Genomic DNA, 9,491 nt, shown 5'->3' on the forward strand with positions numbered 1-9,491 from the left:
CCCCCCCCGGCCACGCGCTCCTCACTTTCGTCGATGGAATCAACACGTCGACTGCCGAGGGCGGGGAAGAAGAATACCCCCTCCCCCCCTCCCCCGACACACAGGGCCCGAATAAATATTGGCCCCAGATATCGTCCGCTCGGGAAGGCGAAAAGCTCTGCATTATGGCGGTCTTCTGTTTGGCCAGCCCGACGGGTTGCATTTTGGTTCCAGCGGCGACCGATGGCCGCTGATCACGCACGCGTGTCCAATGACACATCCGTGGGCATTTAGAAACAACCCCCTCCGTCGGGTGGATGCATCTTCCGAGCCGCACAGCACTCCGCTGGTTCAGGGCTCCAGCCATTGTCGCCTGGACTCCGGGCAAACAGTAGGTTTACGTTATGTCCTGGGAGGCGGGGTTCGATGCGTGTAGAGGCTCCCCCCCCCCTGTTCGCGAGGGCGGACCGGGGGGGGGGGGGGCCACTTGTGGCGCGTGTGCGCGCGGCCGGCATGTGTGTCCCCGCACAGTCCCGGAACGGTGGGGCGGGCTGGGGGGTGTTTGGGCGGACTAGATTCCCGGGGGCGTGGTGGCCGCGTAGCGCAGGCGACCGATGCCCGGAGGGCACACCGCCTTTGGCCGTGTCTCGGGCGGACCGCGCGGCACCCGTGAAATGCACGGGGCGCTGCACGCTATGCTCCTCCCCTCGAGCCATCCAAAGGGGGGTTGTCGTCCCCCCCGGAGGACGTGCTCCGCGGCTTGCGGCGGCTCGCGAAGTCCCACTGGTGGCCACCTGTGGAGGGCGTTGAAGGCTCAATCAAGCCTCAAAATACCCTCCGCGCATGCGTTCTCTCCCCCTCGTTCGCACGCCTTTCCTCCACACAGAAAGGGCGCCCGGTCGCCGGCTCGCGTCTCCCCCGAGGGGCTTCCTCTCTCTTCTCAAAGGGTCAGATTGCACACCGCGCCCGGCCTCTCCCTCCTCCCCCCCCTCACCTGCATCGCCCCCGCCTTGCACCTCGCCCCGCGCTCCTCCCCCCCCCTCTCTCTCCCCTCCTCGCCTCCCGCCTCGCTCCTTCCTCGTAGTTGCGCCTGTTCCGACTTCGATCTCGCGTCGCCCTTTCCCATCCAGCAACGATGTCTGTCGCCGCCGCCGCCGCCGCCAACGCCTCCTCGGCCGTCCCCACCATCCCCAACGATGCCAGTGCGTTTCGTTTCTGGATCCTCCTGGTCTTTCGGTTTGGCTGCTCTCTATTGGCTGCTGCCTCTGTGGCCGGGGGGGTTTAATCACTTTCTCTTCCCCTGACAATCCCTCCCCCCCCCCTCCTCGCTTCCCTTTCCCCCAGTCCTCGGCTCGGTCACCATTGATGCCCTGGTCCTGATGCGCATCATCAAGCACTGCAATGAGAGCCCCAACGCCACTGGGCACATTCTCGGCTTCCAGACCCCCGACCCGACCCAGGCCAACACGATTGTCTCCAACCTGAGCCACTGCTACGCTCTGCCCAACTTGGGTGCCATCTCCAACAACAACTCCTGGGGCTTCAGCATCTCGCCGGCGCAGATCCGCGACGGTTCGTCCTTCTTCTTCTTCTTCTTCCTCGCCTCTCCCTCGTTTCTTTCATCCCGCTCTTTGATGATTCGTTGCCCGCTCGTCTCCCCCGTGCTTGCCCCCGTCTCACCCACACGTTTGCCCCTCTCCCCCTCTATTTGCCGCCTTTGTATTTCTTCTTTTTTTTTTTTGGTCCTCGCCCCCAAACCGGTGCCTTGGCACTCCCAGACAAGATCGCCTACTCCTCCAGCATGCTCGATGCCCTGGTGGACTTCAATGTCGAGGCCAACGTCTTCGGTCTGTACCGCGCCATCCAGTTCGGCGAGGTGGTCAGCTTCGAGGTGATTGATGATTTCCTGGCCCTGGAGCACCCCACCGCCACCATGATCACCTACGACCCGATTCGCAGCCAGCACGGCGCGGCTGCCCTGCGCGCCTTCCGCATTTCCAAGGAGTTCCTTTCCCTGAGCGCTGCCAAGGACATCCGCCGCATCCCCTCGGAGGACTATGCCAAGGCTGGCCTGACTTTTGACAACATCTTCGAGGAGATCCCCCTGACCATCCGCAACTCTGCCCTGGTCAGCGCCTTCCTGTTCGACATGCCGAACAAGACCAACCTCTCGCAGCTGTCGGTGCGTGCCCTCCTCCTCCCCCCCCCTCCCCGCCATCCTGGTTCTCTCGATCTCGTCGCGGCATTCTAACCCTTTGGCCGTCTCCGAAAATGGGGCCTGTCCCTCGCCTTTCCCCCTTCTTGTCTGATGGGTTCTTTGTGCTCTTCTCGATTTCTCGCGTCTGCGCGTGCGCGCGCATATATATATATACACACAGCTCCCGGACAACGTCTACTTCGAGCGTGTCATCGACGCTCTGGCCGATCGCATCAACGACCAGACTCACCTTACTGCCAGCATGCGCCAGTACGGTGGTCGCTACCTCCATAACAAGAAGGTATGTTCCTCTCCTGTCTTTTCTCCCTGCCCGTCTTCGACACTCCCCCCCCCCCCCCCCCTGCCCCCCCCCCCCCCCCCCCCCCCCCTCCCCCCCCCCCCCGATCGATCCGGGCTGCGTTGACTCACATGTGCCCATCATCTTCCTTGCCCTTTAGCAGGCCGTCACCGAGGAGTCCCGCCTGAACGCTCTGCTTCAGTGCACCCAGATCGAGTCCTACTGCAAGCAGGTCAGCCAGTTCGCTGGTCAGGCTCTGCCCAAGCTCTTCCTTGCCAAGGGTGACTCCCAGTAAATGAGGGACCTCTCGTTTGCTGCCGCCCGTCTCGGGGTCTCCACGGTGGTTTCTACTTCTCCCTGCCTTTCCCAGCCTCCTCCCCCCTCTGCGGGGTGCCCCCCTGTCCTTCGTCAGCCGCGCCTCCTCCCCCGCTGCTTCCCATCAACCAATCTTTTCCCCCCTCCCTCCTTCCCCTTCTCTGTGCATGCTTTCAGATGATGTGGCGTCCCAGCATGCCTACTCCCTCACGCTTCTCTTATCTCCTGCAAGGGGAAGAGCTGTCTGTGGACCAAGAGGAGCGGCGGGTGTCCCCGCTGAGATTTCCCCTCCCTGGCTTTTGCGCCGCCGCATCCCACCACCTCCGACCCAGGCGCTGGCGCGCTGCGCGTTGTCTCCGCCACCCCTTCCTCCCCCCCCCTCCCCCTCCTGCCCTTGTACAACACCCCAATAACAAGTTTCATAAATCCCCCATACTCGTGTCCTATTTGGCTCTTTTTTCGATGTTCATTGCCTGTCAAAATCCGCGATGTGAAGCACCCAAGGAGACGGTGTCTATTTCTCCCAGCTGAGGATTGAGAGGAGGATGGCGCGCTGCACTGTCCCGTGTTGACTGGGTAGCGGGAGGGCGTGATCGCGCGCATGGGCGCGCTTACAGAGCGGGGCGCAAGCATTGATACTTGTGTGTGCGCGCGTGTGCGTGTGCGTATGTATGTAGGTTTGTGTGTGTGTGTGTGTGTGTGTCCGTGTGGGCGGGAGATAGGAAGAGGTGCGGGCTTTTTCCTAGGAGGACTGCTTGCGGTGAGCATGCGGGGATGTGTGCTCCTCTCGGACCGGGAGGAGGCGTGTCGCCGGGCTTGTTGGTGTTTGGCCTCCGGCCGGATCCCGGACTACTACCACGGGGAGTGTGTGGCCAAGGAGAGGTTATCCAGTGCGGTGCTGAGGGAGGAGGAAGAGCCGCTTGGAATGTCGTCGGAGGCGATGGTCCCGCCAAAGAGACTATTGTCAGATGCCGAGGCCCATGCCGATGCGCCGGGATCCACAAAGGCAGGAGCGCTGGTGCCAGTTGACCAGGGATCCAAAAGAGCAGCGTCTGACCCGGGAGTAGCCGGGGCCGGAACGGTCGAATGCGTCCCGCCAAAGCCAAGAGGATCATAGGTGGGCATGCTTGATCCAAAAAGATCGCCCGAGGAGGGAAGCGCATCAAAGACCATCGGCGCATCGAGGCCGACAGGGGGAGCATAGCTAATCGGAACATCGAAGGCAGCCGGGGCATCATAGCTGGCCGGCAGGTCGTGAACAGGGTTCTCCCCGACAATTGGGCCAGTAGCAGCAGCAGCAGCAGCAACAGGAGCAGCAGCAGCAACGGCCGTCGGTGCCAGCCACGGGTTGAAGATGTCCTGGCTGGAGGAGGGCTCCGGCTCAGGCGCCGGGGCCGGGGTGGGCAGGGCCCAGGGGGAAATATCCACCGGAAGAGGGAGAGAATCGGCCGGCACAGCTTCGGGGACCAGGACAGATTCCGGCAATGGGAGCGGCTCCGGCTCGGGAGGCGGCACAAGAGAAGCGGGCAGTGGCTCAAGCTCGGGAGCTGGCTTGGACCACGGGTCGTCGATGTGCAGAGACTGGGCCTTCGCCTCGGCATGGGCGGCCTGCTGGCGGTCGAGAGCCAGCAAATCCGGACACACGGTGGCCGTCTCCCAGGGGTTGCTTTGGACGGGTACCGGCGGCGAGTCGTCCAGAGTGTCGGGCAAGTTGAAGATCGGATTGACCGAGGGCTTGGATTCGAGACCCGCGCTTGGTGCCGGGGCGGAGGTGGCAGCATGCATCGGGGCCGCAGCTGGAGCCGTGGCCACCGTCGGAGTCTGCACCGGAGCTGGAGCCGGAGCCGGAGCCGGGGCCGGGGCCGAGGTGGGCACATAAGGCGTCGGAGTCGGGGCCAGGGTAGCGGGGACGGTTCGGCGCGGGGGAATGGTCGGAGGGGAGGCCGGCGGAGAGGCAGCTGTTGCGCCACTGCCCGGGCTCGATGCAGGCTCGATGATGATTCGTCCGGCCGACAGCGGAAGGCGGATAGTGGCCGAGGGGATCTCATCGGCGGAGGCAGAAACGGCCGTTGTAGGGAGCATATGAGAGGTGACTGGGGTCCCTGGGCTGGTGCTTGGGGCCGTTGAGGAGTATGGCCGCGGGGCGACGGGCCGAGGGCGAGCCGGTGGCCGGGCAGCAGGGCGCTAAGGGGGAGAAAGGATGTCAGAATGGTGCGAGCGCCATGGTGGCCCGGTGAGAAGCAGGCAAGACATACTTCCTCCTGGGCGGGCGGCCCGGGAGTGGGCGCCTCTGCGGGGATGACCGTCCGCGAGGCGGAGCGCCGGGTCGACACGGGAGCCGGCTGCGAATTGAAGATGAAGTCGTCCTCATCCGAGTCGCCCCGGAACATGCTGTTGATGGTGGTTCGACGAATGCGGACACCAGCGGTGCCCGGGGCCGGGGTGGCCGCCGCGGCCGGGGTGACAGCTGGTCGAGCCAGCGCAGCGGCCGCCTCATTGGCAGACACCTGGGCCGCGGCCGAGACAGCAGCAGCCGCGGCCGGGGTCACTTGCTGCTCGGCCGGGCGACCGGCGGCAGCGCCAGTGGGCGAGGCCACCCCGTCGGCCGGCGCCCGCAGGGCCGCCCCGATGTCAGTGGGCGACGCGGCGGCCGATGACCGCGTGGAGACTATCACACGAGGACGGCCGAGCAGGAGGGAAGGAGGACGGGGGAATAGTCAGCCAGGAGAAGGTGGGCGGAAGGCAGGGGAATGGCCAAGTGGAGCGCACAAATATCGCAATCGTCATCAAACGAGGTGCTGACACTGGGAGCCAGAGAGGGAGCCGTGCGCTTGTTTCCGGAGTATGCTGCCACGGCGTTGGACCGCTCCATCGGGGTAATTTCCCTGTTCGCGCGAGGAGATGAGCAGGTCAGACAAGAGCACGCCCCGGCACGGGGAGGCGCATGGTGGGGGACAGACATGTCCCGGGAGACGGCTCGTACTTGTCATCTAGGCTGGCCAAGTTTGGCAAGTGGGCAATCAGGTAGTACCGGTAGCCGGACACTTGGGTGACGGGGCAGCCCTCGAGGCTGAGGAAGCGCAGGGACTTGCTCAGCTCCAGCAAGCCACGCAGGGCCTTGAAGTTGGTGATCTGGTTGGAAGACAGATCAAGCCGCACGAGGCTGGTCAACGCTTTAAGCGAGCCAACCTCGGTGATTTGCTTTCCAGCGAGGTTCAGGGTACGCTCGGTACGGGGATCGATGACCTGTGAGAGGGGAGCCAGGGGTCAGGATCATCAAGGTGCAGGAGAGGGAGAGAGAGAGAGAGAGAGCGCGAAGAGAGGGAGAGGATGCGGCGAGAGGCCGGTGAGGAGACGGCCGGAGGGGATCGTACCCGGCCCACCTTGGCGCTGATCTTGTCCACGGTGATGCGCATGGCTGAAAAAGGAAGGCAGAGGCGGAGGCGGAAGCGGACGCAGTTGACCTCCTGACGGAGTGGAAAGTGGGCGGCCGCCGCTCGGAGGGGAGGGGGGCGGACGGCGAGGGGGAGGGTGCGAGAGGCAAGGTGGGGGGGGGGGGCTGCGGGGAGGTCCGGGCGGAAGGAGGGGATCTGCCCTCCAGCCCTCGGCACTTCTTGGGCCCGAGGGGCAGAAAAAAGACCCCCCTTCTCTGGCGAGAGGATGGCGAGAAGGCCCATCCCCCCCCCCCCCCCCCCTGCACCGGGCGAAGGGGGAGGCGGGCCGGAGGCCCCCCCGCCGGCCGAGTGTCGGGCGGCGGCAGGCGGGGCGCGGGGGGGGGGGGGGGGCGGGGGGGGCGGCCCCCAACCTTCGCGGGGCCAAATCTCCCGGCCGCGGTCGCACGTGCGCGCCCCTGAAATGGCATGCGAGCTGATGGGGAAGCATTGGACCTCGGCCGGGCACCCGGCACCGGCTCGCGCCGGGCCACCAAGCTGGCCCGGCGTTGGCTGTTCGCGAGCCGGTACATTGGCTGATGTTTTCTTTTATCGGGCGACCCCGGACCAAGACGAGCAACGGCCCCCCCCCCCCCCCTGGGCCGTCCACGCTGCCTCCCGGCGGCGCTGCAGGGATGTCGCCCCCGTCCAGGCGCCGAGATCGGCCGGGTTCTGTTGTTGTTTGTTTCCGACCAGCGGCGACGGTCGGGCCCGATGGGATGTGAGCGATCTGGGCATCATCGTCCATGCACAAGCTCTCGCGGGGCCACGCGCGCGTGCAAGCGACGGGGAGGGGGTGGGGGGGGGGGGACTAATTTCGTGCGTCTTGGAAAGGCATATTTCTGGGCCGGCCGGACTGTTCGGGCCCTGGACGCCAGGCGCCACCCACAGTTTCACCTGTGCCCCTCCTCCCTGCTCCCCCCCCCCTCCCCCGACCCAAGTGGCATGTCTTCTTCCTCCTCCTCCCCGCCCCCGAGCAAGCGCGCCAAGACGCTCCCGTCATGGGGCCCCGCTCCAGACCCGGCTCTGCTGGATCGCGTGTCCCCGCTCTTCCGGCAGATCAATGATCCGGAGCGGGACCCGCTCAATCCTCCTGAGGCAATGCCCGAGTCGGTGACCGAGCCCGGCGTGCTGGAGGCCCACACGCGACCCTTCCCGGCAGCTCGCCTCTTTAATCTCTTCGATCAGGCCATGCTGCAGCAAGTCCGCGTACGTTGGCCCCTCCGGTGACTACCCGCCCTCCCCTCGGCGAGCGGCCACTCGCCCTCCGGCCCGGGTGAATGGCGCGCCCCACTGCCTGCATGAGGGTGTGTGCACAGCCTCTGACCATTTTTCTCCCCCTCTCGATTCCGCTTGCCCGGTCGACCTCCGATCTCTCAGGATGAGATCAAACTCGAGGTGTTCAGCCAGAAGTCCAATGACCTGTACCACTTCCTGCAATCGTCCCTGGATCTGAAGTCCAGCAAGGTGCGCGCTCGCGCGCTAATTCCATGGATGGGGCTTCCGGCTCGGGTGTTTGTCGCTGACTCGCCAGCTATGGGGCGCCAATTCACCCTTAGCTTCCTGGTGTTTCCGCCATTCGGGATGTCGTCTATTCGGAGGAGTTCACCGGCATGATTAGCCGCCTGGTTGGTGTGCCGCTCGATAGCAAGCGCGTGGACATGTCAGCCCACCGCTACGCACAGACGGTGCGTCCCGGCCAATGGGGCTCCCTTTTTTCTTGGCCTGTCTGTACGCCACACCTGGTCCTGTTCCTGCCCCTCCTGACCGCCTGCTTGCCACCACCATCACCACCACCACCACCACCATCATCATCATCATCATTGTTGTAGAACTACCTCCTTTGCCATGATGACGAGCTGGATAGCCGTCGAGTGGCGTACATCATCTATTTGGTGGACGAGGACTGGGATGCGGCCGATGGCGGTGCCCTGGACATGTTTGACATGTGCGCACGTCCCCCCTGCTTCGCGGTCTCATGGGAGCCTGCCCTCCCTGCCTGCGCGGGTGTTTCTTGTCACTAACGCCGGCGAGCAGGGATGATTCGCGGCAGCCGCGCGCGGTGGCTCGATCTTTCGTCCCGAAGTGGGGCTCATTTGCCCTGTTCGAGGTGACCCCCGACTCGCACCACCAAGTGGCCGAGGTCTTGACCGCCTCGAAGGAGCGGATCAGCATCAGTGGTTGGTTCCACTCATGTCGCGAGGCGAACCCGGTGCGCGCGCGGCCGACCCCGGTGTTGGAGAAGCCGGCTGTCTTCCCGCTGGCGGGAACGGCCTCCTCGAATGCCGAAGCCGCGGAAGACAGCCCGCTTGATGTGACAGAGTGGATTAGCCGGCCGTATCTGTCGGCTCGGATGGCGGAGAACATCCGGTCGGCCTTCCTCGGCCAGGGGTCCATCGAGCTGCGGCAATTCCTCACCCCGACGGCGCATGGCCGGGTGCTGGGTGCACTGGCTGCTCGCCGGCGCCGGCTGTGTGAGCCCGGGGCGGCCGACTGCCAAGTGGGGCCGGCCAACCGCCGGCACTTGCGCCTGCTGGGGTCGCTGGGCGAGGGGCCTGGCAGCGCGAAGGAGGCCGATGCCCTGGACGAGCTGATGCGTTTGCTGGCCGGGGCGGACTTTGCCCGGCTGGTTGGCATCCTCACCGGTCTGGCCGATGGATCCGGTGCCTCGGCCCTGGCCCACCGCACGGCCGTCTCGTCGTTGATGTTCTCGCACGGGGACTACACCCTGGTTCATGACCATGTCACCGAGCATGAGGGCCTGGATTTGGAGCTGTCCTTTGTCTTGCCGCCCCTCGGAGCCGCGGAGGCGGAGCCGGCACTGGACACCGCCTGGCCGGAGCTGGCCGCTGGCGATGATGACGACGATGAGAGCCAGAGTGAGGATGAAGATGGCCCGAAGCAGACGTCCGTTGGCGGGGAGCTAGTCTACCTGACCGCCGACGACACACTGCTCTCCTCGGACCCGGCGCCGAACAATCTGCTGCTGGTTCTGCGCACCGAGGGGGTGATGCGCTTCACGCGGTATCTGAGCGTGTTGACGGCCCGCGATCCGAGCACAGCCGGGACCTGCCCGAAGCTGGTGTCGCGCCCGGTGCCGGATGGCTACTGCCATGTGCGTGTGGGGCTGACCTTCATCCCGGCGACCGAGGAGGCGGAGGAGGAGAGCCAGGAGAAATAGAGGCCAACCCTGGGTTTGGGATGGGACCGATCGGCAATGTCACCGGACGCGAGAGGTCTCCCTTCCTCCCCCCGGCCGCCCCCCCCCCCC

At 65.4% G+C, this 9,491-nt stretch overlaps 3 protein-coding genes across 4 annotated transcripts; 2 read left to right on the forward strand and 1 right to left on the reverse strand.

Moving 5' to 3' along the window:
- The first annotated feature begins 966 nt into the window (after positions 1 to 966).
- H696_03086 (hypothetical protein) lies at positions 967 to 3,235 on the forward strand. The gene is made up of 5 exons (XM_009496975.1): positions 967 to 1,181; positions 1,324 to 1,551; positions 1,758 to 2,161; positions 2,358 to 2,477; positions 2,638 to 3,235. The coding sequence occupies exons 1-5, from the start codon at positions 1,115 to 1,117 to the stop codon at positions 2,767 to 2,769; spliced, it is 951 nt and encodes a 316-aa protein (XP_009495250.1). The 5' UTR covers positions 967 to 1,114; the 3' UTR covers positions 2,770 to 3,235.
- Positions 3,236 to 3,641: 406 nt separating this feature from the next.
- H696_03087 lies at positions 3,642 to 6,343 on the reverse strand (the record flags this gene model as incomplete). Of its 2 annotated transcripts, XM_009496976.1 has the most annotated exons (5): positions 6,164 to 6,343; positions 5,773 to 6,035; positions 5,559 to 5,674; positions 5,045 to 5,457; positions 3,642 to 4,973 (listed from the first exon to the last, which is right to left on the reverse strand). In XM_009496976.1, exons 1-5 carry the CDS (start codon positions 6,203 to 6,205, stop codon positions 3,642 to 3,644), a joined length of 2,166 nt encoding a protein of 721 aa, XP_009495251.1. In that variant the 5' UTR covers positions 6,206 to 6,343. The 2 variants fall into 2 exon arrangements, with proteins under 2 accessions (XP_009495251.1, XP_009495252.1); XM_009496977.1 differs by lacking the exon at positions 6,164 to 6,343 and having other exon boundaries at positions 5,773 to 6,063.
- Positions 6,344 to 7,137: 794 nt separating this feature from the next.
- Positions 7,138 to 9,469, forward strand: H696_03088 (hypothetical protein). Its single transcript, XM_009496978.1, has 5 exons — positions 7,138 to 7,429; positions 7,601 to 7,687; positions 7,780 to 7,908; positions 8,053 to 8,168; positions 8,258 to 9,469. Exons 1-5 carry the CDS (start codon positions 7,166 to 7,168, stop codon positions 9,399 to 9,401), a joined length of 1,740 nt encoding a protein of 579 aa, XP_009495253.1. The 5' UTR covers positions 7,138 to 7,165; the 3' UTR covers positions 9,402 to 9,469.
- The last annotated feature ends 22 nt before the right edge of the window (positions 9,470 to 9,491 follow it).

Source organism: Fonticula alba, assembly GCF_000388065.1.
Source record: "Fonticula alba strain ATCC 38817 unplaced genomic scaffold supercont2.4, whole genome shotgun sequence".
NCBI lineage: Eukaryota > Rotosphaerida > Fonticulaceae > Fonticula > Fonticula alba.

Bases quoted from the DNA above. Each gene is read 5' to 3' on its own strand.
- H696_03086 (XM_009496975.1), top strand. From the start codon at position 1,115: ATGTCTGTCGCCGCCGCCGCCGCCGCCAACGCCTCCTCGGCCGTCCCC. The intron at 1,552-1,757 runs GTTCGTCCTTCT...TGGCACTCCCAG, and splicing joins GCCGGCGCAGATCCGCGACG to ACAAGATCGCCTACTCCTCC. The intron at 2,162-2,357 runs GTGCGTGCCCTC...ATATACACACAG, and splicing joins CCAACCTCTCGCAGCTGTCG to CTCCCGGACAACGTCTACTT.
- H696_03088 (XM_009496978.1), top strand. From the start codon at position 7,166: ATGTCTTCTTCCTCCTCCTCCCCGCCCCCGAGCAAGCGCGCCAAGACG. The intron at 7,430-7,600 runs GTACGTTGGCCC...CCGATCTCTCAG, and splicing joins CCATGCTGCAGCAAGTCCGC to GATGAGATCAAACTCGAGGT. The intron at 7,909-8,052 runs GTGCGTCCCGGC...TCATTGTTGTAG, and splicing joins CCCACCGCTACGCACAGACG to AACTACCTCCTTTGCCATGA.